Genomic DNA, 25,421 nt, shown 5'->3' on the forward strand with positions numbered 1-25,421 from the left:
GGGGGGTGTGATGGTGAGAGGGAGCGGGGGGGTGTGATGGTGAGAGGGAGCGGGGGGGTGTGATGGTGAGAGGGAGCGGGGGGGTGTGATGGTGAGAGGGAGCGGGGGGGTGTGATGGTGAGAGGGAGCGGGGGGTGTGATGGTGAGAGGGAGCGGGGGGTGTGATGGTGAGAGGGAGCGGGGGGTGTGATGGTGAAAGGGAGCAGGGGGTTGATGGTAATGTGAGAGGGAGCGGGGGGTGATGGTAATGTGAGAGGGAGCGGGGGGTGATGGTAATGTGAGAGGGAGCGGGGGGTGATGGTAATGTGAGAGGGAGCGGGGGGTGATAGTAATGTGAGAGTGAGAGGGAGTAATGTGAGAGTGAGAGGGGGTAATGTGAGAGTGAGAGGGGGGTAATGTGAGAGTGAGAGGGGGGTAATGTGAGAGTGAGAGGGGGTAATGTGAGAGTGAGAGGGGGTAATGTGAGAGTGAGAGGGGGTAATGTGAGAGTGAGGGGGGTAATGTGAGAGTGAGAGGGGGTAATGTGAGAGTGAGAGGGGGGTAATGTGAGAGTGAGAGGGGGGTAATGTGAGAGTGAGAGGGGGGTAATGTGAGAGTGAGAGGGGGTAATGTGAGAGTGAGGTAATGTGAGAGTGGGGGGGTAATGTGAGAGTGAGAGGGTAATGTGAGAGTGGGTAATGTGAGAGTGAGAGGGGGGTGATGTGAGAGTGGGTAATGTGAGAGTGAGAGGGGGGTGATGTGAGAAGGAGGGGGTGATGTGAGAAGGAGGGGGTGATGGTGAGTGGGGGGAGGCTGAGGGTGGTGACAGAGGGTTATGCTGAGGGTGGTGATGCTGAGGGTGGTGGGGATTAATGCTGAGGGTGGTGAGGGGCGATGCTGAGGGTGGTGAGGGGCGATGCTGAGGGTGGTGAGGGGCGATGCTGAGGGTGGTGATGCTGAGGGTGGTGGGGGGTGATGCTGAGGGGGGTGATGCTGAGGGGGTGATGCTGAGAGGGGTGATGCTGAGAGGGGTGATGCTGAGAGGGGTGAAGCTGAGGGGGGTGAGGGGTGATGCTGAGGGTGGTGGGGGGTTATGGGGGATGGTGAGGCTGAGGGTGGTGGGGGTGAGGCTGAGGGTGAAGGGATAATGGTGAGGGTGGTGGGGGTGAGGCTGAAGGTGGGGAGGGGTTATGGGGGATGGTGAGGCTGAGGGTGGTGGGGGTGAGGCTGAGGGTGGGGAGGGGTTATGGGGGATGGTGAGGCTGAGGGTGGTGGGGGTGAGGCTGAGGGTGGGGAGGGGTGATGGTGGTGGGGGTGAAGCTGAGGGTGGTGGGGGTGATGGTGACTGTGGTGGTGGGTGTAGCTGAGGGTGGTGAGGGTGAGGCTGAGGGTGGTGGGGGGTGATGGTGGGGAGGGGTGATGGTGAGGGGTGATGGTGGTGGGGGGTGAGGCTGATGGTGGTGAGGGGTGAGGGTGGTGGGGGGAAGCTGAGGGTGGTGGGGGTGAGGGTGGGGAGGGGTGATGGTGGGGAGGGGTGATGGTGGGGAGGGGTGATGGTGGGGAGGGGTGATGGTGAGGGTGGTGGGGGGTGATGGTGGTGAGGCTGAGGGTGGTGATGGTGGGTGATGGTGGTGGGGGTGAGGCTGAGGGTGGTGGGGGGTGAGGCTGAGGGTGGTGGGGGGTGATGGTGAGGAGGGGTGATGGTGGTGGGGGTGAGGCTGAGGGTGGTGGGGGTGATGGTGGTGGGGGGTGAAGCTGAGGGTGATGGTGGTGGGGAGTGAGGCTGAGGGTGGTGGGGGGTGATGGTGGTGGGGGGTGAGGCTGAGGGTGGTGGGGGTTATGGTGGTGGGGGTGAGGGTGGTGGGAGTGATGGTGGTGGGGGGTGAAGCTGAGGGTGGTGGGGGTGATGGTAGTGGGGGGGTGAGGCTGAGGGTGGTGGGGGTGAGGCTGAGGGTGGTGGGGGTGATGGTGGTGGGGGGTGATGGTGGGGAGGGGTGAGGCTGAGGGTGGTGGGGGTGATGGTGGTGGGGGGTGATGGTGGTAGTGGGGGTGAGGCTGAGGGTGGTGGGGGTGATGGTGGTGGGGGGTGATGGTGGTAGTGGGGGTGAGGCTGAGGGTGGTGGGGGTGATGGTGGGGAGGGGTGAGGCTGAGGGTGGTGGGGGTGATGGTGGTGGGGGGTGATGGTGGTAGTGGGGGTGAGGCTGAGGGTGGTGGGGGTTATGGTGGTGGGGGTGAGGGTGGTGGGAGTGATGGTGGTGGGGGGTGAAGCTGAGGGTGGTGGGGGTGATGGTGGTGGGGGGGTGAGGCTGAGGGTGGTGGGGGTGAGGCTGAGGGTGGTGGGGGTGAGGCTGAGGGTGGTGGGGGTGATGGTGGTGGGGGGTGATGGTGGGGAGGGATGAGGCTGAGGGTGGTGGGGGTGATGGTGGTGGGGGGTGATGGTGGTAGTGGGGGTGAGGCTGAGGGTGGTGGGGGTGATGGTGGTGGGGGTGATGGTGGTGGGGGGTGATGGTGGTAGTGGGGGTGAGGCTGAGGGTGGTGGGGGTGATGGTGGTGGGGGGTGATGGTGGGGAGGGGTGAGGCTGAGGGTGGTGGGGGTGATGGTGGTGGGGGGTGATGGTGGTAGTGGGGGTGAGGCTGAGGGTGGTGGGGGTGATGGTGGTGGGGGGTGGGGGGTGAAGCTGGGGGTGGGAGAGCCTACCTTTCCCTGGTGGTCCAGTGGGCTCCCTGGTGGTCCGGTGGCCACTGCTCACGGTCTGCAGCTCCTCAGAGCTGCAGACCGTGTAATCTCGCGAGATTTCAGAGCGTTGCCGTGGTAACCCGCGGCAACGCTCTGATTGGCCAATTCTCGCGAGTCACATGGTCTGCAGCTCTGCACACTGCGGAGCTGCAGACCAGTGTCTGCGATGGTGGCCGGGCAGCCAGGAGGGGCCTCGCACCCGGCGGCATAACGGGCAAGCCGCCGGGCCCCCTCCTGGTGTCAGGTCCTCGGTCACTGACCGAGGACCTGACACACTCTGCCAACAGGCGGTTTAGGCGGCCGCGAGGCCCCCGCCAGCGCGAGGCCTTAGGCGGCCGCCTAAACCGCCTAATTAGAGAGCCGCCTCTGCTGTTTTCTTATCTGTAACTTCATTATTTGGTCAATTATTTTACCACCTATACGACCATACCCCGCAATCATGTATAAACGATTAGCATAATTGCAAATGAAATTTGTTTATTACAAATTATGCCAGAACAACAGTCAGAAAGCTCAGGTAGCTGCGACAATGCAAGCCTCTGAACAATGAATCCAGAGACTAGCCCTCTGTATCCAATGCTGAAAGCCCGCACTCCAATATATCTACAGCTCCTTGGACACATACAAGGCTATTCGTCTTAGTGGAAGCCCCATGTTTGAGTTTCGCCTAAGACCGCGCAAGGTCTATAGCTGACACTGCTACGGGTCACAGGCAGCACAGTACCAAAAAAACAACCAAAAAAGGTACACGCGCCAAAAATTACACCAAAAGTGAAACATGTATAAATATCAATACAATACACCCTGGATAAAATATTTATAAAGTGAACATAGGACTCGTATCTGGAAAATAAAAATGGACATAGTGCAATACAGTACACAGTAGAATTCAGGCTCCAAAAGAAGGCAGCTCTTTGCATCCTAGGCATTTTGTCCCGTAAGACTTTTCGGAGATTTATCACTGTTTGACAAGCAGCTGCTTCACATACTTAAATATAGAAATAGCATTGCTAGGGAAAAACGAATTGGGCATTTTGTTATTTTTTTTTTGGTCTTTCCAAATGATCGTTTTTTACGTTCTGCTTTCTATTTCTACTTGATTTTGGAGAGGAGGCAGTGCTCAGAAAAAAATAAAATAGTTGTTTGTTGTACTATAATATTAATATGTTTTTTTGGTTTTTTTCTTCTTATATACTGGCAAAGTGCTGTCATCTTTACATTTCTAACTCTAAACAAGCAAAAAATTAATTTTAAAAAATGCCATTCTAAACTAGTTTAATTATACAGAACAATATGCCATTTTTAATTAAATTTGGAAAGGTTTTTGTTTTTTTGGTTTGTTTTATTTTGTTTTTAGCGATCAGTTTGTTGACATTGTCAGTGTTTGAATAAATGTTATTTTGTTTTAAAATTACATATGTAGTAAGGTTTTTGCCTGTAATTGTGGGAGATTCATGGTTTTCCTACATAAAGGTACTCCTTACCTTGCTCCACACCGTTCTTGTTCTAGCGATTTGCATGTCCCTCCCACCACTCCCACTACTCAATCATAACCTATTTTTCTTCTCTTTTTACCTTGGGTGGGCCCTCTTTATTTTACAGGCCTACCAGCATGACGTCATATTCCGGCTCCAGCGGCATCAGAAAACAGCCTGCGAGGGAGCCGGTCAGAGAGATCAGAGCTCCCTCGCCACCTCGCAATCCAGTTCAGCCAGACGCTTCCCAGCAGCCCCACTGGACCACCAATGAGAGACCCACGCCAGCTCTCCAGGTAGGGAGGCTGGGTGGGAAATTTAAATTAAATTTACATTATTTATTACTGTGAGTGTGTCTGTCAGTGTGTGTGTGTGTGTGAGAGTATGTGTGTCTGTGAGTTTGTGTGTCTGTGAGTTTGTGTGTGTCTGTCAGTGTGTGTGTGTGTGTGCATGTGAGTATGTGTGTCTGTTAGTTTGTGTGTGAGTATGTGTGTCTGTGAGTATGTGTGTCTGTGAGTATGTTTGTGAGTATGTGTGTCTGGCAGTGTGTGTGTGAGTATGTATGTCTGTCAGTGTGTGTGTGTGTGCATGTGTGTCTGTCAGTGTGTGTGTGTGTCTGTGAGTTTGTGTGTGGGTATGTGTGTCTGTGAGTTTGTGTGTGAGTGAGTGTGTGCATGTGAGTATGTGTGTCTGTTAGTGTGCGTGTGAGTATGTGTGTCTGTCAGTGTGTGTGTGTCTGAGTTTGTATGTGTGTGTGTCTGTCAGTGTGTGTGAGTGAGTGTCTGTCGGTGTGTGTGTGTCTGTGTGGGCATGTGAGTGTGTGTGTGTTTGTCAATGAGTCTGTTAGTATTTGTGTGTCTGTCAGTGTGCGTGTGAGTGTCTGTCAATGAATGAGTGTGTCAGATAAGTGAGTCTGGCTGTCAGATACGTCTGTGTTTGTCATTGAGTGTGTGTGACTGTCAGTGTTTATACACCCCTGACTGTAGCGTGGCCAAGCGGAGTGTACCGTGGTACAGGAACTTCTGTTTCCTGTTCCTGGCAGGACTGACAGGAAAAGCTCACTGTACCGCTCACTGTACACACGCTACAAGAAAGGTAGGAGGCACACCAGGGAGGGGAGGGGACCACTATCGGGGTGGGTGGCGCACCAAGGGACAGGGAGAGGAGGGGAGAGATACCCTGAGGTACAAGAAAAGGAGGGAGGGGGGAGAGGAACACTAAGCGACAGGGAACAGAGGGGGGAGGGGAGAGGAACACTAAGGGAAAGGAGTAGAGAGGGGATAGGAACAGTAAGGGTCAGAGAAGGGAGGGGACCATTAAGGGACGGGGAGTGGGGCTGAATGTGAAAAACACACAGCGGGGCTTGAGAAGGAAAGAGACACACACAAAGGAGCTGGGAAGAGTAAAAGACACAAAGGGGCTGGGAGAAAAGGAGTCACACATAGGGTCTGGGAGGAGTAAGACACACAAAATGTGGGCGGATGTAAGAGTCATACAAAGAGGAGAGATAGGAGACACACAGATATTTAAAGACAGGATAAGAAACACAAAAGGGAGGTTAAGAGGCACAGGTGAAGATGTTTTTTTCGGGGGGGGGGCGGAAAAATGCATCTTCGCCTATGTACCCAAAATTATTTGCACCGGCCCTGAGGACACCCCTCACATTTTTGTAAATATTTTATTATATCTTTTCATGTGACCACACTGAAGAAATGACACTCTGCTACAATGTAAAGTAGTAAGTGTACAGCCTGTATAACTGTATAACTGTAGTGTAAATTTGCTGTCCCCTCAAAATAACTCAACACACAGCCATGAATGTCTAAGCTGTTGGCAACAAAAGTGAAAATGTCCTCGCGCTTTCACACCATCTGAACTAAATATGTTTATCTTGGTCTCATCGGACCACAGGACATGGTTCCAGTATTCCATGTCCTTAGTCTGCTTGTCTTCAGCAGACTGCAGGCTTTCTTGTGCATCATCTCTAGAAGAGGCTTCCCTCTGGGACGACCAATTTGATGCAGCGTATGGTCTGAGCACTGACAGGCTGACCCCCCACCCCTTCAACCTCTGCTGCAATGCTGGCAGCCATCATACATCTATTTCCCAAAGACAACCTCTGCATAGGACGCTGAGCACATGCACTGAACTTCTTTGGTCGACCATGGCGAGGCCTGTTCTGAGTGGAACCTGTCTTGTGAAACCGCTGTATGGTCTTGCGAACCATGCTGCAGCTCAGTTTCAGGGTCTTGGCAATCTTCTTATAGCCTAGGCCATCTTTAGGTAGAGCAACAATTCTTTTTTTAGATCCTCAGAGAGTTTTTTACCATGAGGTGCCATGTTGAACTTCCAGTGACTAGTATCAGAGAGTGTGAGAGCGATAACACCAAATGTAACACACCTGCTTCCCATTCACACCTGAGACCTTGTAACACTTTATATATAATATATATTTTTTGAGAATTCTGGGCTGTAAATAATAATATATGGCATGCTCTTAATGCAACTACACACAATAAAATCAAAGTTGTAGGCTGATGATAAAATAATTATCAAATAATAATTGAAAATATGTTTACAATATACCAGCCAGTCAGCACTGCAGGCAAAAAGCTAGTCATAACATGGAATAAAATGAAAAATACTAATATAATATAACAATAAAAATATAATTATTATCTTAGTAGCATAATAATAATAATAATAATAATAATAATAATATTGCGTTATTCCTATGCAATTTGCCCTTTGTCGTTTTATTTGCTTGGTTTAAATAAAATACAAAAAATGAATAATTTTTACAATTTAATAATCCCCTAATAAAAAAAAATACAAAAATGATATCTGTAATGCTAAGATCTGTTAATAAAACAAATGGGGGGAAAAAAACGTTGATGGCATGTTCCAAATGCCCAATTCTATTTATTTAATTTCTGTCTAATTTTATCACCATTTATTTATCTGTGTCTTCTATACTAGCTATACTGTGTTGCATTTCAGTGATTAGAATCAGATTTCTGATAGGTGGTTATTATTTTTAATACACACTTATCCTGTGTTTATTAAACATGGCATAGTGTTACTTTCACAGTTGAGTTCTTTGATTAAGAGTTTTCTGACCGTGTGTCAGAGTGAAAGGCAACCTTACTCCACGGTATTGATTGCAAATTGGAGTAACATACTTCATCCTGGTTATTTACAGACTGAACTGTGAGAGATATTTTTACATTTGATGAATAGACCTCTTTTGGCTTAGGTCCACAGTTAAGGCAATGTATACACCCATTCCTTAAGTAGATTTAGCTGAGATGGCAGTTAGTGTCCTATAGAAGCCCGACTGAGAGTTGCCAGCTGGTTAGGTCCTGCTTGTAGGTAAGTGAAGTTGTGGGTTGCTTGAGGAGAGAATTTGTAAGTTCTTTAAGATGCATGCAACAGGCAGTAAAAAAAGGATACATTAGCTTACAAGCTTAACATTTAGTTAAGGCATATGTAGTTCTGATATGTTGATTGAACTAGAATTTTTTTTTAATTCAAACTTTATTTCTATTATTTTTTTTTTTTTTTGACAATCTTTATTTTCTTTTTCATTTCACATTTTACATATATGTGGGATAGCAAGATAGCGCGTAACAATATTATTTTTTACACAGTTACACAAAAGAATTTAAACAATAATAAACACAAGAAAAAAAAGGGGGGAAATATATATCTAAGCTTTACGTATAACTTATTCTAATTCATTTATGCATCACCAAAATAGTTAGCAAAGTTTTATATATGGAAAAAAGGAAGCAAAAAATAAATAAAAAAATAATAGAACTCAAGGCTAGATTGTAGATATTGTGGGGCCTTTAGTGTTGGGTTGAGGGGATGACTTAAACGTTCATCGTTAGATGACATATAAGGGAGAAGTTAAAGATAAAAAGCTGGGAATATAAAGTGAAAATTAATTTGATTATGAGTTCTATAAGCATGGGGCGGCTTGATAAAAGACCTTAAAGCAAGGAAGGGAGAACTGGAGAGCATTTGGTTGTGTGAAGGGTGAAGTGGGGGTGCACTTAATTGATATTTATCGATCTGTCTTAAATTCTAATCATTATCCTTTTCTTCTGTTTGTTAATTCAGGGTGCTGTTGTATTTTTTTCCCCCTAAATCTGAAATAAAATGTAAGTATTAATACATAGCTTTGTATTATGAACAAGGGGCTAAATTAGGATGAGAATTATGTTTTTATTATTTTTATAGTTTAATTTATTTATGGGGGGGGGGAGTCTGTTTTAATTTTTCAGAAACAAAAAACTGAAGGTTCCAGAAAAAAAAATCTAAAATTTTATAATCCCCTAATCAAAAAAAAAAGAAATTGATATATGTATTGCTAAGAAGAGAAAAAAAAATATTGATGCCTTTGTCCAACGATCTTCCAAATGCCAAATTCTATTTGTTTCATTTCAGCTTAATTTTATTATCATTACTATTTTCTATAATAGCTATGCTGTGTTGCATTTCAGTGATTAGATAGATGTAGTTCAGATTTCTGATTGGTGGTAATAGTATTTAATACACACTTATCCTGTGTTTATTAAACATGACATAGAGCTCCTTTTACAGTTTAGTTCTTTGGTACAGAGTTTTATATTCGTGTATCAGAGTGAAAGACAACCAAAGTCTATGGCATTGATTGCAAATTGTGGTAACATATATATATATATGCATGTGGATCCAGCACTCACTCTCCCGGTGCATTGACAGGACTTTGTAAAGAAATCTTGGCGTTTTATTGTGTAATTAGACACCAGAAAATATGTCGATGGTTCAGTCCTCTATGGGACTTTTCTCAAAACTTGAGTAAAGTTCAATAGAGGACTGTGTGTAATCTAGTGCCGTGAAATATATGGATATATATATATATACATATATATAGTGTGCCAAAGGATAGCTGCTCACCAGTCTTTAAAGTTCCAATACTTTATTTAGTTCAAGTTAAAAATCAGAGACCAACGTTTCAGTCCCTATTCGGGACTTTCCTCAGGGTAACAAGACAATATATATATATATCCATTCCATGTAGTCTGAACACAGAATTATTATTATTGGTATTTATAAAGCGCCAAACATATTACGCAGCGCTGTACAATTGGGAAAGACAACACAATAAGAACAGACCGATACAACAGGTAGAGGGCCCTGCACGTGAGCTTACAATCTAAAGGTTAAACTTGGGAGATGAGACAAGAGGTAGCAGAGGAATTTGTATGTGATGGCAGAGAGAGAGTTAATGGCATACCTGCAGCAGCTGATAGCACGTGAAAGAAATGAGGAGGTGATTGGCTGTAGTTCCAAACAGCTGGAAGAGCATCCTATATAGTTAGGAGGAACCGGGGAGGGTAGGTGGGTAGAGCCGAGTAAAATTGAAAGGCCTTGTTGCATGGATGGATGATGATTTGGGGCTAAGAAAGAGAGATAAAACAGTTAATTAAAAAGAATGTTTGTATTTAATATATTTATCTTGTTAAAGGAACACTATAGTCACCTAAATTACTTTAGCTAAATAAAGCAGTTTTAGTGTATAGATCATTCCCCTGCAATTTCACTGCTCAATTCACTGTCATTTAGGAGTTAAATCACTTTTTTTCTGTTTATGCAGCCCTAGCCACACCTCCCCTGGCTATGATTGACAGAGCCTGCATGAAAATAAAAACTGGTTTCACTTTCAAACAGATGTAATTTACCTTAAATAATTGTATCTCAATCTCTAAATTGAACTTTAATCACATACAGGAGGCTCTTGCAGGGTCTAGCAAGCTATTAACATAGCAGGGGATAAGAAAATCTTAATTAAACAGAACTTGCAATAAAGAAAGCCTAAATAGGGCTCTCTTTACAGGAAGTGTTTATGGAAGGCTGTGCAAGTCACATGCAGGGAGGTGTGACTAGGGTTCATAAACAAAGCTATTTAACTCCTAAATGGCAGAGGATTGAGCAGTGAGGCTGCAGGGGCATGTTCTATACACCAAAACTGCTTCATTAAGCTAAAGTTGTTCAGGTGACTGTAGTGTCCCTTTTAATATTGCATTTCAGTGTGTCATTTGCAAGTTAAAAGTAGGCTCCATAAATTAAAACACAATGAATTTCACTCTACAGTGCTTCACCACACGCCATCTAGGTGGAACTTCAATCACTGTTTAGGAGATTAACCCAAGCAGATTTTTAGAGAGCCATAATCTCCTATTTTATAAAGATAACTGGGTTGGTAGATAAGGAAATTTAGCAATATGTTCTAACACCATAGGGATCACATTATAATATTTGAAATACTCTGGTCATAAACTGAATTAAGAATGGCAAACCTTAGTGTTCAATAGTCAAGCTAAGATGGAGAATTTTTACAAATAAAATGTTTTAGTCTTAATTTTGCAATCTGGATTTCATCTAACTGGATCTTTAGTTTAGAATTTAGAGCTAACCCTACAAGAGTCCACTATCCTCAAGTTAACAAACAAAGCAGAACGAACAGTTTAACTAAGAGAGACCTGACAAACGGCTTGCAACATTTAAACCTTAACAGCCGGGTGGAAGAATTGTATTTTCTATTGCATAACTTGCTGGTTAACTTGGTCTGTAATGACTCACTGTTTTGCTGATAAAACATTATACAAGAAATGACAATAGTAATGTGCATAGCTCTAAATTTGCCCATTGATTATCTGAAAATTATAAAGTAGACCCGCCAACATTAGAATCATAATCAGCATTAGAATCATCTTCCTCCATAATCCTTTCTCTGCAGCAATAATGTACATACGGGAAAATAGCTATATTTATTTTATATGGGATCCAGTTTAAATGCTTATATGTGTGTGGGCGCCCAAGATTTAAGAATTAATTCTCATAAGAATTAAAAAGGTTTCACCGGGTTTCTATGCTAAATAAACTGTTCAATGTACTGCTGATGAGAATAAATTTGACTCTCTGACATTTTTTTGTACGCCCGTGTAAAGTAGAAATTAATTTAAGATATGGGTATTTTGTAGACACCAGCAATCATGGGTGACGGGGAGATGGCCTGTTTCGGGGAGGCTGCCCAGTTTCTCCGTAAATCTGATAAAGAACGATTGGAAGCCCAGAATAGGCCATTCGATGCCAAGAACACCTGCTTCGTAGATGACAAAAAAGAGCTGTACGTGAAAGGTCTAGTCACAGCTCGTGAAGATGGCAAAATCACAGTGAAAACTGATGATGGAAGGGTAAATATAAAATTCTATTACTTATCATACCAGCTGTTAATTACTGTGAATTGTGACCTTATCTGAAATATGGCTCTCTTTCTTCTAGACTGAAACTGTTAAAGATAGCCAAGTTTACCCTCAAAATCCCCCCAAGTATGACAAAATTGAAGATATGGCCATGATGACCCATTTGAATGAAGCCTCTGTGTTGTATAACCTCAAAGAACGTTACGCAGCATGGATGATCTACGTAAGTTGGGGCTCTTTCTCCATAGAAAGACCATATAAACAGTTCAAGTAGATAGTGTGCCCCCCACTTAAACTATTTAAGGGAAATAATGAAACAAGAGTGACATAGATATATCACAATGATACAACTTTACATCATTACCATCAAACATTTAAATTAAAAATGCTAATGTATATGTAATTTCTTCTGTATAGTAAAATCCATGCCTGGAGTTAGAAATGGGCCTCCTAGATTTACTTAGTTCCCCTTATAATATATTAAAATAAATTATCAGTTTGAGAGTAAAATATTTACGGATGCTTTATTGTGAAAAGATTCTAAAAGTAGTCCCCTTATATATAAATTAATGCTATTTGTTTTGTTGGCCGTTTAGACCTACTCTGGCCTTTTCTGTGTCACTGTGAATCCCTACAAGTGGCTCCCAGTGTACAACCCTGAGGTGGTTGCTGGCTACAGAGGAAAGAAACGTATGGAAGCCCCACCTCACATCTTCTCCATCTCTGATAACGCTTATCAGTCCATGTTGACAGGTATCTGACCTTTTCTTCATGTTAACAGACTTACTTTATCAACACGTAATATTATGAATATTCTACTAATTCACATGTCCTGTTTGCAGATCGTGTCAATCAATCTGTCCTGATCACGTAAGTACTTTATCAGTATATTGTCATTGTATCTTTCAAGTTCTAGTTATTTCTTCAGCCTTTCTAGACGTTCTACATTCTAATCTTCTTTATCCATAGTGGAGAATCTGGTGCCGGAAAGACTGTGAACACGAAACGTGTCATCCAATATTTTGCAACAATTGCGGCTATTGGAGATCAAGGCAAGAAAAAGGAGCCAACTAACAGCTTGAAGGTAATACAGCTATTGGGATTATTAATACATAGTTAAAGAACCAAAAGGCTCAAAGAAAATCCCATCTGTTATAACTTCTTCTATATTCACTGCTATCATGTTACTGAGAAGTAACTTTTTTGTTAGACATATATTCATATATAATGAGGTTAAAAACAAGTACAAAACCCTCTGTTAACCTCCATTAACAAATAATCAGCTGATCCAGAAAAAGATGCAGAACATGTTCTCTGTAGTTTTTAGTACATCTATGCATAATTGTATGTTTCTATCTCCATGTGTAGGATAAGAGATTAATGTCCAAATTATGGATTTCATCAAATTAACAAGTTTTACTCCTGTATGACAGGGCACACTGGAAGATCAAATCATTGAGGCTAACCCTCTGCTGGAAGCTTTCGGTAATGCCAAGACCGTGAGAAATGACAACTCCTCTCGTTTTGTAAGTTTTTGTTAGGCAATAGACATTTTCATGTTACCATCTATATGTTTCCCCATTTGGTTACCAAGCGTACTAAACTCTCACTATGGTATTTAGGGTAAATTCATCAGAATTCACTTCGGCACCACCGGAAAACTGTCTTCAGCTGATATTGAAACATGTAAGGAATATTTTTCAAATTGATTTATCTTTAACCATTTATAAATGGGATATATCATATTTCTTATATTGGCTTTTATTTGAACAGATCTGCTGGAGAAATCCAGAGTTACCTTCCAGCTGTCTGCTGAAAGAAGCTACCATATCTTCTATCAGATCATGACAAACAAGAAACCAGAACTTGTTGGTAATTGAACAACATTTTTTTATTCTCCAATGAACACAGAACCAGGTTCTAATTTGGTTCCATAATTATAGACAGACAGAATATAACTCAGACATGTAAGACCTACTTACAATGTTGTAGAGATTGCATGTATAATGTTTTATTTTTACTCATGTGCAACATGTTTTTTTTTTAGAAACACTTCTGGTCACAACCAACCCATACGACTTTCCTTCCATCAGCCAGGGTGAGATTGTTGTGAAGAGTATTAATGATGAAGATGAATTGATGGCTACTGATGTAAGTTCTGAAGTTGTTAGAGCAACAACATTGTAACTCTGTTCTGAATGCCGTTTTTTAATTTCAAACTTCCTTTCTCATCCTACAGAGTGCCATTGATGTCCTGGGTTTCACTGCAGAAGAAAAGATTGGTATCTACAAACTTACAGGAGCTGTCATGCACCATGGCAACCTGAAGTTCAAGCAAAAGCAGAGAGAGGAGCAGGCTGAGCCCGATGGCACTGAAGGTTTGTCTTTAGTGTTCAATGAAAAAATCTCAGTACAACTGCTACGGATATAAATTAGAAACCTAATCTCTGCTTAACATAGATGAAACTGGTTTCCAATATATGTATACAATTATTTTATTTTTAACCTGTAGTTGCTGATAAAATTGCATATTTGATGGGTTTGAACTCTGCCGATATGCTGAAAGCTCTGTGCTACCCAAGAGTAAAGGTTGGCAATGAATATGTCACCAAAGGACAGACTGTCCAACAGGTAATTATGTTTCCAGTGTTCAATTGATTATTATTCAGGTGTCTGCAGTACTGCACAGAGGCTCACGCAATGTCTGTTCCCTTCAGTGTAACAACGCAGTTGGTGCCCTGTGCAAGTCAGTGTATGAAAAGCTGTTCTTGTGGATGGTCATACGTATCAACCAACAGTTGGACACTAAGCAGCCAAGACAGTTCTTCATTGGTGTGCTGGATATCGCTGGTTTTGAAATCTTTGATGTAAGTGAACATTTATTTAAAACCTTGTCAAATATATTTTTATAACTTAAAACCCAAGTACATTTTATTCAACAATTGTGTCGTCTACAGTTCAACAGCTTGGAGCAGCTGTGCATCAACTTCACCAATGAGAAGCTGCAGCAGTTCTTCAACCACCACATGTTCGTCCTGGAACAGGAAGAATACAAGAAGGAAGGCATTGACTGGGAGTTCATTGACTTTGGTATGGACCTGGCTGCCTGCATTGAACTCATTGAGAAGGTGGGTTCCAAAAATGAATCCAGGGAAATTGTGCTGTGGAAACACAGGTTAACGATGTATGAAATTCTCACTGATATGTACATTTTCAGCCCATGGGCATCTTCTCAATCCTTGAAGAGGAGTGCATGTTCCCCAAAGCCACTGACACATCCTTCAAGAACAAACTGTATGAACAGCATCTTGGCAAGTGCAAGAACTTTGAGAAACCCAAGCCTGCCAAAGGAAAGGCTGAAGCTCACTTCTCTCTGGTCCACTATGCTGGTACTGTGGACTACAATATCAGTGGCTGGCTGGACAAGAACAAGGACCCACTGAACGATTCTGTTGTTCAGCTTTACCAGAAGTCTTCAGTGAAACTGTTGTCCTTACTCTACTCCAGCTACTCAGCTACTGATGGTGGGTATTAAAATATGTATCATGCAATATTAGTCACTGCTTCCACATTATCATTTATTAGTTTAACACATAACTCCCATTACCCTTAAACAATAGATGCTGCAAAGAGTGCTGGAAAGAAGAAGAAGGGAGGCTCCTTCCAGACTGTGTCTGCTTTGTTCAGGGTATGTACATTTTATATTGTTTACTTTACACAAATCTGGACATTTATTAGTATTCTTTTTTTTTATAAGAAGTGTAGCTTTATTTCTACCCCACTTTAAGCATCAGACGTCACATTAAATCACATATTTTCCATATTTGTTTCAGGAAAATCTGAACAAGCTGATGAGCACCTTGAGAAGCACTCACCCACACTTTGTGCGTTGTTTGATTCCTAATGAGTCCAAAACTCCTGGTAAATATCCATTCTGAATTGATTCATATGATAAGAGAACAGAGTATTTCACTGTTGGGATGTTGTCCAGTCCACCTTAAACCATGACCATTTTTTCACTCCATCAGGTATCATGGAAAACCATCTGATTATCCACCAGTTGAGATGTAACGGTGTGTTGGAGGGTATCAGAATTTGCAGGAAAGGATTCCCCAGCAGAATCATCTATGCTGACTTCAAACAACGGTATATTTTATGTACTACTTTAAATAAACTGATAGATTAAATGAATAAGTATTTGTTTTACACGTATGTGCAAAAAAACAAACATTGGTTTTATAAAATTATAAATTTGCCCTGAATTTAAACCTAAATTTGTTTTTTAACTTTTATAAAGTTACAAAGTGTTGAATGCCAGCGTTATTCCAGACGGGCAGTTTGTTGACAGCAAGAAGGCTTCTGAGAAACTTCTGGGCTCCATTGATGTTGATCACACTCAGTACAAATTTGGCCACACAAAGGTATGAAGAGACTGAAACATTAAAGACAAACATATATATTGGTGTTTTAGAGGTTATTATAATGGTTTTCTCTCCTTTGCAGGTGTTCTTCAAAGCTGGTCTTCTGGGTACCCTGGAAGAGATGAGAGATGAAAAGTTGGCACAACTTATTACTCGCACTCAAGCTCTTTGCAGAGGTTTCTTGATGAGAACAGAGTTCAAGAAGATGATTGAGAGAAGGTAACATTTATGGAATATTCTCAAAAAAAGTGTTAATAAAGAACTTTGTGTTCAAATAAAGACTTACCTTCTGTAAATCTATTACACAGGGAAGCAATCTTCATCATCCAGTACAATGTCAGGTCATTCATGAATGTCAAACACTGGCCTTGGATGAAACTGTACTTCAAGATCAAACCTCTCCTGCAGAGTGCGGAGACTGAGAAGGAGATGGCAAACATGAAAGAAGAGTTTGAGAAGACCAAGGAAGCTTTGATAAAGTCAGAAGCCAAGAAGAAGGAACTGGAAGAGAAAATGGTTTCCCTGCTTCAGGAAAAGAATGATTTGCTTCTGCAAGTTCAGTCGGTAAGAAGATACAAATATAAACAGAGTATATCTAAACAATAAAGGCAAATTCAAATATTTGAAAAATTCATTATTTTTTTGAATACAGGAAGGTGAGACTCTGGCTGATGCAGAGGAAAGATGTGAAGGCCTCATCAAGAGCAAAATCCAACTGGAATCTAAAATCAAGGAGATCACAGAGAGACTTGAAGATGAAGAGGAAAGTAATGCTGAACTTACTGCCAAGAAGAGGAAACTGGAGGATGAATGCTCTGAGCTGAAGAAAGATATTGATGATTTGGAGCTTACATTGGCTAAAGTAGAAAAGGAAAAACATGCTACAGAAAACAAGGTGCAAAGACTAATGAGGATAACCCTTTTGCTACTTAATGCTTAATAAGCTTGCATTATGTATTTTGAATCACAATTTTTGATTTACGTTTAGGTTAAAAACCTCACTGAGGAACTTGCAGTCCTTGATGAGAATGTGTCCAAAGTTAGTAAGGAGAAGAAAGCCCTTCAAGAGGCACACCAACAAACACTTGATGATCTGCAAGCTGAAGAGGACAAAGTCAACAGTTTGACAAAAGCCAAGACTAAGCTAGAACAGCAAGTAGATGACGTAAGTACAAGTGGAAATCGAACATTATGTTCTAAAACATTGTCTTGCTATTGTCTTGTAACCATTGTAATACAACGTGATTTATCTCTCCTTATAGCTTGAAGGATCTCTAGAACAAGAAAAGAAACTCCGTCTTGATCTGGAGAGAGCCAAGAGGAAGCTTGAGGGTGATCTGAAGCTGTCCCAGGAAACAGTTGTGGATCTTGAAAATGACAAACAGCAAACTGATGAAAAACTCAAGAAGTTCGTCTTTATTGTTTATGTTTGTGTTTCTTTTGTTTTAAAACCTATTTGTCTAGAGCTGTTTAACAAAAGCTATTATATTTTCTGTTAACACACAGGAAGGACTTTGAAATTAGTCAGCTTCAGTCAAAGATAGAAGATGAGCAGTCCCTGGGATCTCAGTTGCAGAAGAAGATCAAAGAACTTCAGGTATGTTTGTGCAAGTCAGTTTTGTAATCCTGTGAGCTACATTGGGTTTTCCCTACAACATTTACTTCTGGTGTTCTAGGCTCGTATTGAAGAACTTGAGGAGGAAATTGAAGCAGAACGTGCAGCTCGTGCCAAGGTTGAGAAACAGAGGGCTGATCTCTCCAGAGAACTTGAAGAGATCAGTGAGAGACTTGAAGAGGCCGGAGGTGCTACCTCTGCTCAAATTGAGCTGAACAAGAAGCGTGAAGCGGAGTTCCAGAAACTGAGACGTGACTTGGAGGAAGCTACCCTTCAGAATGAAGCTACTTCCTCTACTCTGCGCAAGAAGCATGCTGACAGTGTTGCTGAACTTGGGGAACAAATTGATAACCTACAACGTGTCAAGCAGAAGCTGGAGAAAGAGAAGAGTGAGCTGAAAATGGAGATTGATGATCTCGCCAGCAATCTTGAAAATGTCTCCAAATCAAAGGTAAGTAAGTGGTTAGTTAGGAACACTTTTAGTTTGACTGATCTATAATTGTGCAAGATATAAAATTACTAATTATTCTTCTAGGCCAACCTTGAAAAAGTGAATCGTGTGCTTGAAGACCAACTCAGTGAAGTGAAGGCAAGGGATGATGAACATCAACGTCTTCTCAATGACCTAAGTGCCCAAAGGGCTCGCTTCCAAACTGAGAATGGTATGTAGAATAAAAAATGTAAGGATATTGAAAGATTGTCATTCAAACCAAATGAAACCCACATGAGTTGATTCAAGGGAATTGCAAATTATAAACCAACATTGCTTGCTTGGAAAAAATCCCCAGTCATCAATATTCTGACAGCTTGGCTATTAAACCACCTGTCCACAATTCAGCTATAGCTCTTTGGCTAGCCAGTGGAATTTTAGCTGCAAATTTCTTTTTGGCTTTTGTGAGTGGGTCCTGAGGTTTAGAGAAGAGCAAAGAAAATAATTTAGACAGGACATTAGAGATAAGACAAGATACAGCAGACCGGAAAGGCTGAATGTAGGCGCCCCACTTGCCAGAGCCTTTCCCACATAGGTCAATAGGTTTTCAATTAATTTTAAAGAGTCTGTGAACAGTAAGGTACCCGCGTGGTATAGTTCTATAAAACTGTTACTGGTATGCCATGCACATAGTTAAGAAAGCAGTATCTTCCAAATATCAAAACCTTTGAAACTATCTTGCAATTTCCCCCAGACAATTATGAGACTTAAAGGTGAGAAGCTCAACCTATTTCCAAGTGGGTAGCCAAGGCACCCCATTGTCACGTCAAATTAAATAGTAATTTAGTTCAGCACATTGCTACATACAACATTGCTTATTGGTGTTTGCAAAGCTTTGCATTAATTTTTGGTTCACTCTAGGTGAGCTCGCCCGCCAGCTTGAAGAAAGGGAATCTCTGGTTTCACAGCTCTCAAGAGGAAAGCAAGGTTTCACACAACAAGTAGAGGAACTCAAGAGGCAACTTGAGGAGGAATCAAAGGTAAAACTATGAGGACTTCTGAATATCAATGTATTACAAATTGTTGATTAGGGCATCGGATTAAGTCTATAAAGAGATCACCTGCTATATAACATAAATTTCCAAACCTTCAGTTCTGTCATTACACTGAATACATATTTCCCATTTTTTCAGGCTAAGAATGCCCTGGCTCACGCACTCCAATCCTCCCGTCATGACAACGACTTGCTCCGTGAGCAATATGAGGAGGAACAAGAGGCCAAGGCTGAGTTTCAGCGCTCTTTGTCCAAAGCAAATGGTGAAGTTGCTCAATGGAGGACCAAATATGAAACTGATGCCATTCAGCGCACAGAGGAACTGGAAGAGGCCAAGTATGATCCCACTAAATAAACCCAATATAAACAATGTTATCACGTTTTGAATAATGTCCTTAAATTCTACCATCAATGTCCTTACAGGAAGAAGCTTGCCCAGCGCTTGCAAGATGCTGAGGAACAGGTAGAGGCTGTGAACTCTAAATCTGCCTCCCTGGAAAAGACCAAGCAGAGACTACAGTCTGAGGTGGAAGACCTGTTGGTGGATGTTGAGAGAGCCAACAGTGCAGCAGCTGCTCTAGACAAGAAGCAGAGGAACTTCGACAAGGTAGATATTGAAAACAAATTCCTAATTTTCCTAACAAAAAAAAATAATCTACAATATCAGCAAATAATCATTCTGTACTAATTTAATAGGTCCTGGTAGAATGGAAGCAGAAATACGAAGAGGGTCAGGCTGAGCTGGAGGCTGCTCAGAAAGAATCCCGTGGCCTGAGCACTGATATCTTCAAGCTGAAGAATGCTTATGAGGAGGCTCTGGAACAAGTTGAGACCTTGAAACGTGAAAACAAGAACTTGCAACGTAGGTTTATCTATATTACATTGGTTACAGAAGACATTGGTAACTTCACAATAATTCTTCAACTTAATTTAAGCATATTTTCTAGTATTAGCATTAGTATAGTTATACAGATGGCAACTAAAAACACATACACAAGAAGTGGAACTATGGTAGGGAAAAATTCTGCAAATGACTGAACTATGTTGAGATTATAGCAGACCTTTATGTCTCCTAAATCTCTTTCTATTGTAATTCTCCTGCTACTGTAGTATTTGTTGTACAACAAATCCCAACCTCACTTATATTAATTCTGCTGAATTTCTGCTGAACTTACAATAAACTAAATTACCAGTCACTGGCAAAGTCTAAATAAATATTTACTTTTGTAGAGGAGATCTCAGATCTCACTGAACAAATCGGTGAAAGTGGTAAATCTATTAACGAGCTGGAGAAGGCTAAGAAGCAAGTTGAGCAGGAAAAGGGCGACCTACAGGCTGCCCTGGAGGAAGCAGAGGTATGTGTCTGAAATAAATTAATAAAATATCTGCAACCAATATTGCCGTGTAAAGGGATACTTTTAAACAACCAATGATACATATATATTTCTAATAGGGATCTTTGGAACATGAAGAAGCCAAGATCCTCCGTGTTCAGCTGGAATTGAACCAGATCAAATCTGAGGTGGACAGGAAGATTTCAGAGAAGGATGAAGAGATTGAACAGCTGAAGAGGAACTCCCAGAGAGCTGTTGATACCCTGCAGAGCACACTGGACTCTGAAATCAGAAGCAGGAATGATGCCCTGAGACTGAAGAAGAAGATGGAAGGAGACTTGAATGAACTTGAAATCCAGCTCAGTCATGCCAACCGCCAGGCTGCAGAGGCACAGAAGCAGCTCCGCAATGTGCAGGCCCAATTTAAGGTATTTCAGGAGTACCACACACATTAATATTAAGAATTTATTATTTTTACTCTAATGTTAGAGCAGTTGATTCTGAAAATGTGGTATCTAGCATATTGTCCATAATAGGTAACAGCTTGAACATATATGTTGATATTTCTTTAACAGGATGCCCAGCTTCACCTGGATGATGCAGTAAGAGGACAAGAAGATCTGAAGGAACAGGTGGCCGTGATTGAACGTAGAACCAACCTGCTGCAGGCTGAACTTGAAGAGAACAGGTCTGCTCTGGAACAGACAGAGAGATCTCGTAAGGCTGCAGAACAAGAGCTCCTGGATGCAAGTGAACGCGTCCAGCTTCTGCACTCACAGGTAAAATAAATACGATGGAAACAAATTAAATGTGCATTGACAGAATGTGCCTAATTAGATGGAATAATTAATACACTATATTCTTCTCCACTTCAGAACACCAGTCTCATCGGCACCAAGAAAAAGCTTGAGTCTGACATTGCTCAACTCCAGAGCGAAGCTGAGGAAGCTGTCCAAGAATCAAGAAATGCTGAGGAGAAAGCCAAAAAGGCCATCACCGATGTATGTTTGTCCTGAGTTTTCATGTTATGAGCAGATTGTTTTTTTTGAGTAAATTTTTTTGGGGGGGAGATGGGGGTTTGCTGTTATTCATGGTCTTCTTGATTTTCTTCCAAAGGCTGCTCTTATGGCAGAGGAACTGAAGAAGGAGCAGGACACCAGCTCTCACTTGGAGAGAATGAAGAAGAACCTTGAGCAATCCGTGAAGGATCTGCAGCATCGTCTGGATGAAGCTGAGCAGCTAGCACTGAAGGGTGGCAAGAAGCAACTTCAGAAGCTTGAGTCCAGAGTACGTACAAGTCACTGGGTTGTGGTGAATGAGATTGAATTTTAAAGTTGCAAAATAATAATCTGTACTCTGCTGATGTGATCTGCAGGTTCGAGAACTAGAGAATGAACTGGATAACGAACAGAAGCGTGGAGTTGAGGCAATTAAAGGTGTGCGCAAATACGAGAGGAGAGTGAAGGAGCTATCTTACCAGGTAAAGGATTATTCTTCTGTGTAATCAAATGACACTGGTCAAAATAAAACTAATTCCCCCCCAAAATAATGCCATGATCTCTAGTAGATTCTGTAAAACTGTTTTTCCTCTTTCAGACTGAAGAAGACAGGAAAAATGTCCTGAGATTGCAGGATCTGGTAGACAAACTGCAGCTGAAAGTAAAGGCCTACAAGAGACAAGCTGAGGAATCTGTAAGTACAAACCTAATGGGTTCTTTTTTGTACCCAGCCAAAGTCCAATTAGAATACCCTGTTTTTTTGTTTTTAAATACTTTGTTAACTTTCCCTCATCCATTCCCATGTCTCAGGAGGAACAAGCCAATGCTCACTTGGGTCGGTTCAGGAAGGTCCAGCATGAGCTAGAGGAAGCCGAGGAGAGAGCAGACATTGCCGAGTCTCAAGTGAACAAGCTCAGAGCTAAGAGCCGTGATGTTGGCAAGGTACAACAAAATTATACAATTTTTCTATCATGTTCAGTCTACTTTTAGTTATTATGAAATAGCATTTTCTATCAAGCTTGTTAATGGAAGGGGGGCACAGGGGACACATTAAAAACTGTGTCAAGAGCTTGAATTATAGCTGCAGATTGTTTAATTTAATCTATATCTCATTCGTCTTACAGAAAGAAGGGCAGGAGTGAAGAAGCTTAAATAACTGAAGAGAGAGAATCTTGCAAAATGTGAATTTCTTCCTTCTAGCACCTTACATCCCACCACATCCCCTACTTTACCCTAAATAAATTATATATTGCATTTCTAAATATGTTGTTGTGTTACTTGTTTGAAATAGATTGATTATTACAATTATATTACATTTGTTACTTCAGTAAGGTGTAAGCATCTTTATAATATCTGATTGATAAGAGTATAAACCACAGTTTAAAAAATATATATATTTTTTTTTTACTTTAGAAAAATATTCATTAGCAATATACATCAAAGGGGAACTGGTGGTTTTTGAATATTATGCTTACTTATTCCTTATATTTAGCAAATATAAATACACTTGTAAAGTCTGAAAAACAAAATTAAATGTAGGAATCCCTAACTCTTGGTCCTGCAACTGAGCCACTCCATTGTAGCTCCCTCTCAATCATTGTTATAAGCTCTGTCCTTTGTACCTGGCAGTCAGCACAGTGAAAAGCGGCTAAATTGGGGAGGGGAAAAAAAATCCTTTTGTCTAATAAGGACTATAGATTTAAAAAAAAAAAAAAAAAGATGTTTTATGCAGTATTGCATATAAAAGGCTAACAAACATTAGAGCTTATGTTCAATGTTTTATTCAACAAAGTAACTTTCAGTAGAGAGCATTCCCCTTTAATTAGTCATGTGAACGACTTTCCAGTTCCACAAAGACACTTAAAGGGATACTAAAATGCCAGGAAAACAAAAGTTGCCTAAAGATCCATTAGTCCCTCTAGTTTGTCAAAAACTGCAATAATTACCATTGCAGGGTTTAAGGACCTGGGACAATGCACCCAGACTAGTTCAATGAGCTGAAATGGACTGGGTACCTATAGTGTCCCTGTAACAGCAGGGCCGGCCTTAGGGGTGTACGAGCTGTGCGGCCGCACAGGGCGCCGTGGAGCAGGGGGCGCCCTGTGGCCGACACAGCTCACACATTGCCGGCTACCCAGGTGGAGGATTTCATTATTCTCCACCCAGGAGTAGAAAAAAAACCTCCCAGCATGGGGGCGGGGCTTACCTTGCGGCAGGGTCGGAGCTAATTTACGGCGGAGGCGGAGCTTAAATGACGGTGGGGCGGAGCTAAAATGACGGCTGCATGGGAAGCAGGAAGGAGTACCTGCTTCACCAACAATCAGACCCCAGGAGCTGCCTGGACTGCACTGCCTTCACTCCTCCCAGACCATAAAGGACAGAGGTAACCATGTATGACTGCCTGTTTGTGAGTGTGTGAGTATGTGCAACTGTCTGCCTCTGTGTGTGTAAGTACCTGTGTGTGTGGCTGTCTGCCTGTGTGTGTGTGTGTGTGTGTGTGTGTGTTTGACTGTCTGCCTGTGTGTGTCTGCCTGTGTGTGTGTGTGTGTGTGTGTGTTTGACTGTCTGCCTGTGTGTGTCTGCCTGTGTGTGTGTGTGTGTGTGTGTGTGTTTGACTGTCTGCCTGTGTGTGTGTGTGTTTGACTGTCTGCCTGTGTGTGTCTGCCTGTGTGTGTGCTTGACTGTCTGCCTGTGTGTGTGTGTGTGTGTGACTGTCTGCCTGTGTGTGTGTGTGTAACAGTCTACCTGTGTGTGTGTGTGTGTGTGTGTGGCTGTCTGCCTGTGTGTGTGCTTGACTGTCTGCCTCTGTGTGTGTGAGTACCTGTGTGTGTGTGTGTGACTGCCTGCCTGTGTGTGTAACAGTCTACCTGTGTGTGTGTGTGTGTGTGTGTGTGTGTGAGACTTTCTGCCTGTGTGTGTGCAGGGCCGGCCTTAGGGGTGTGCGAGCTGTGCGGCCGCACAGGGTGCCATGGACCAGGGGGCGCCCTGTGGCCGACACAGCTCGCACTGTCTCCTAGTAACAGCCTGTGAGGGAGAGCTCAGAGCTCTCCCCTAATACAGGCTGCGCTGTGTAGCGTGGCTGCACTCCGCCACCCTGCCTCTTAACTCAGCCCTCACTGATAGACCCCACTCGGATCTGTCAGTGAGATAAAGAGGGCGGGGTTAAACAACGATCGGAGGTGGAGCTATATGGCAAGCGGGGGCGGAGCTACACTACAAGTGGGGCAGAGCTACAGGCAGGCGAACCCTCTGGCTGGTGTGTTAGGGGAAGCAGGAAGGAGTTCCTGCTCCCCCATCTACCACCACACTGCCCCCTGCTCCCCCATCCACCCTAACCGTGCCCCCTGCTCCCCACCTACTCTAACTGTGCCCCCTGCTCCCCCCTACCCTAACCATGCCCCCTGCCCACCACCTACCCTAACTGTGCCCCCTGCTCCCCACCTACTCTAACTGTGCCCCCTGCTCCCCCTACTCTAACCATGCCCCCTGCCCACCACCTACCCTAACTGTGCCCCCTGCTCCCCACCTACTCTAACTGTGCCCCCTGCTCCCCCTACCTTAACCGTGCCCCCTGCCCACCACCTACCCTAACGGTGCCCCCTGCTCCCCCCTTCCCTAACTGTGCCCCCTGCTCCCCCTACCCTAACTGTGCCACCTGCCCACCACCTACCCTAACTGTGCCCCCTGCTCCCCACCTACTCTAACTGTGCCCCCTGCTCCCCACCTACCCTTACTGTGCCCCCTGCCCACCACCTACGCTAACTGTATCCCCTGCTCCCCACCTACTCTAACTGTGCCCCCTGCTCCCCCTACCCTAACTGTGCCCCCTGCTCTCCACCTACCCTAACTGTGCCCCCTGCCCACCACCTACCCTAACTGTGCCCCTTGCTCCCCCTACCCTAACTGTTCCCCCTGCCCACCACCTACCCTAACTGTGCCCCCTGCCCACCACCTACCCTAACTGTGCCTCTTGCCCACCACCTACCCCAACTGTGCCCCCCTGCTCCCCACCTACCCTAACTGTGCACCCTGCCCACCACCTACCCTAACTGTGCCCCCTGCTCCCCACCTACCCTAACTGCTCCCTGCTTCCCCACCTACCCTAACTGTGCCCATTGCTTCCC

The 25,421-nt window shown here is 43.2% G+C and overlaps 1 protein-coding gene across 1 annotated transcript; it reads left to right on the forward strand.

Annotated features, from left to right (window-relative positions):
* The first annotated feature begins 8,321 nt into the window (after window positions 1–8,321).
* On the forward strand, window positions 8,322–22,559 carry LOC134615072 (myosin-4-like). Its single transcript, XM_063459452.1, has 40 exons — window positions 8,322–8,358; window positions 11,224–11,436; window positions 11,525–11,668; window positions 12,042–12,198; window positions 12,288–12,315; window positions 12,415–12,529; window positions 12,879–12,971; window positions 13,068–13,131; window positions 13,219–13,317; window positions 13,493–13,596; window positions 13,685–13,823; window positions 13,958–14,076; window positions 14,163–14,312; window positions 14,403–14,573; window positions 14,663–14,969; window positions 15,066–15,133; window positions 15,279–15,366; window positions 15,474–15,591; window positions 15,743–15,866; window positions 15,949–16,085; window positions 16,175–16,430; window positions 16,519–16,761; window positions 16,855–17,031; window positions 17,129–17,274; window positions 17,373–17,463; window positions 17,543–17,932; window positions 18,017–18,143; window positions 18,833–18,951; window positions 19,105–19,301; window positions 19,389–19,572; window positions 19,662–19,827; window positions 20,196–20,320; window positions 20,419–20,727; window positions 20,875–21,078; window positions 21,175–21,300; window positions 21,416–21,586; window positions 21,675–21,779; window positions 21,896–21,991; window positions 22,108–22,239; window positions 22,422–22,559. The coding sequence occupies exons 2-40, from the start codon at window positions 11,236–11,238 to the stop codon at window positions 22,437–22,439; spliced, it is 5,808 nt and encodes a 1,935-aa protein (XP_063315522.1). The 5' UTR covers window positions 8,322–8,358; window positions 11,224–11,235; the 3' UTR covers window positions 22,440–22,559.
* Window positions 22,560–25,421: the final 2,862 nt, after the last annotated feature.

Source organism: Pelobates fuscus, chromosome 6 (genome assembly GCF_036172605.1).
Source record: "Pelobates fuscus isolate aPelFus1 chromosome 6, aPelFus1.pri, whole genome shotgun sequence".
Taxonomy (NCBI): Eukaryota; Metazoa; Chordata; class Amphibia; order Anura; family Pelobatidae; genus Pelobates; species Pelobates fuscus.

Bases quoted from the DNA above. Each gene is read 5' to 3' on its own strand.
- LOC134615072 (XM_063459452.1), top strand. From the start codon at position 11,236: ATGGGTGACGGGGAGATGGCCTGTTTCGGGGAGGCTGCCCAGTTTCTC. The intron at 19,302-19,388 runs GTATGATCCCAC...ATGTCCTTACAG, and splicing joins GAGGAACTGGAAGAGGCCAA to GAAGAAGCTTGCCCAGCGCT. The intron at 19,573-19,661 runs GTAGATATTGAA...CTAATTTAATAG, and splicing joins AGCAGAGGAACTTCGACAAG to GTCCTGGTAGAATGGAAGCA.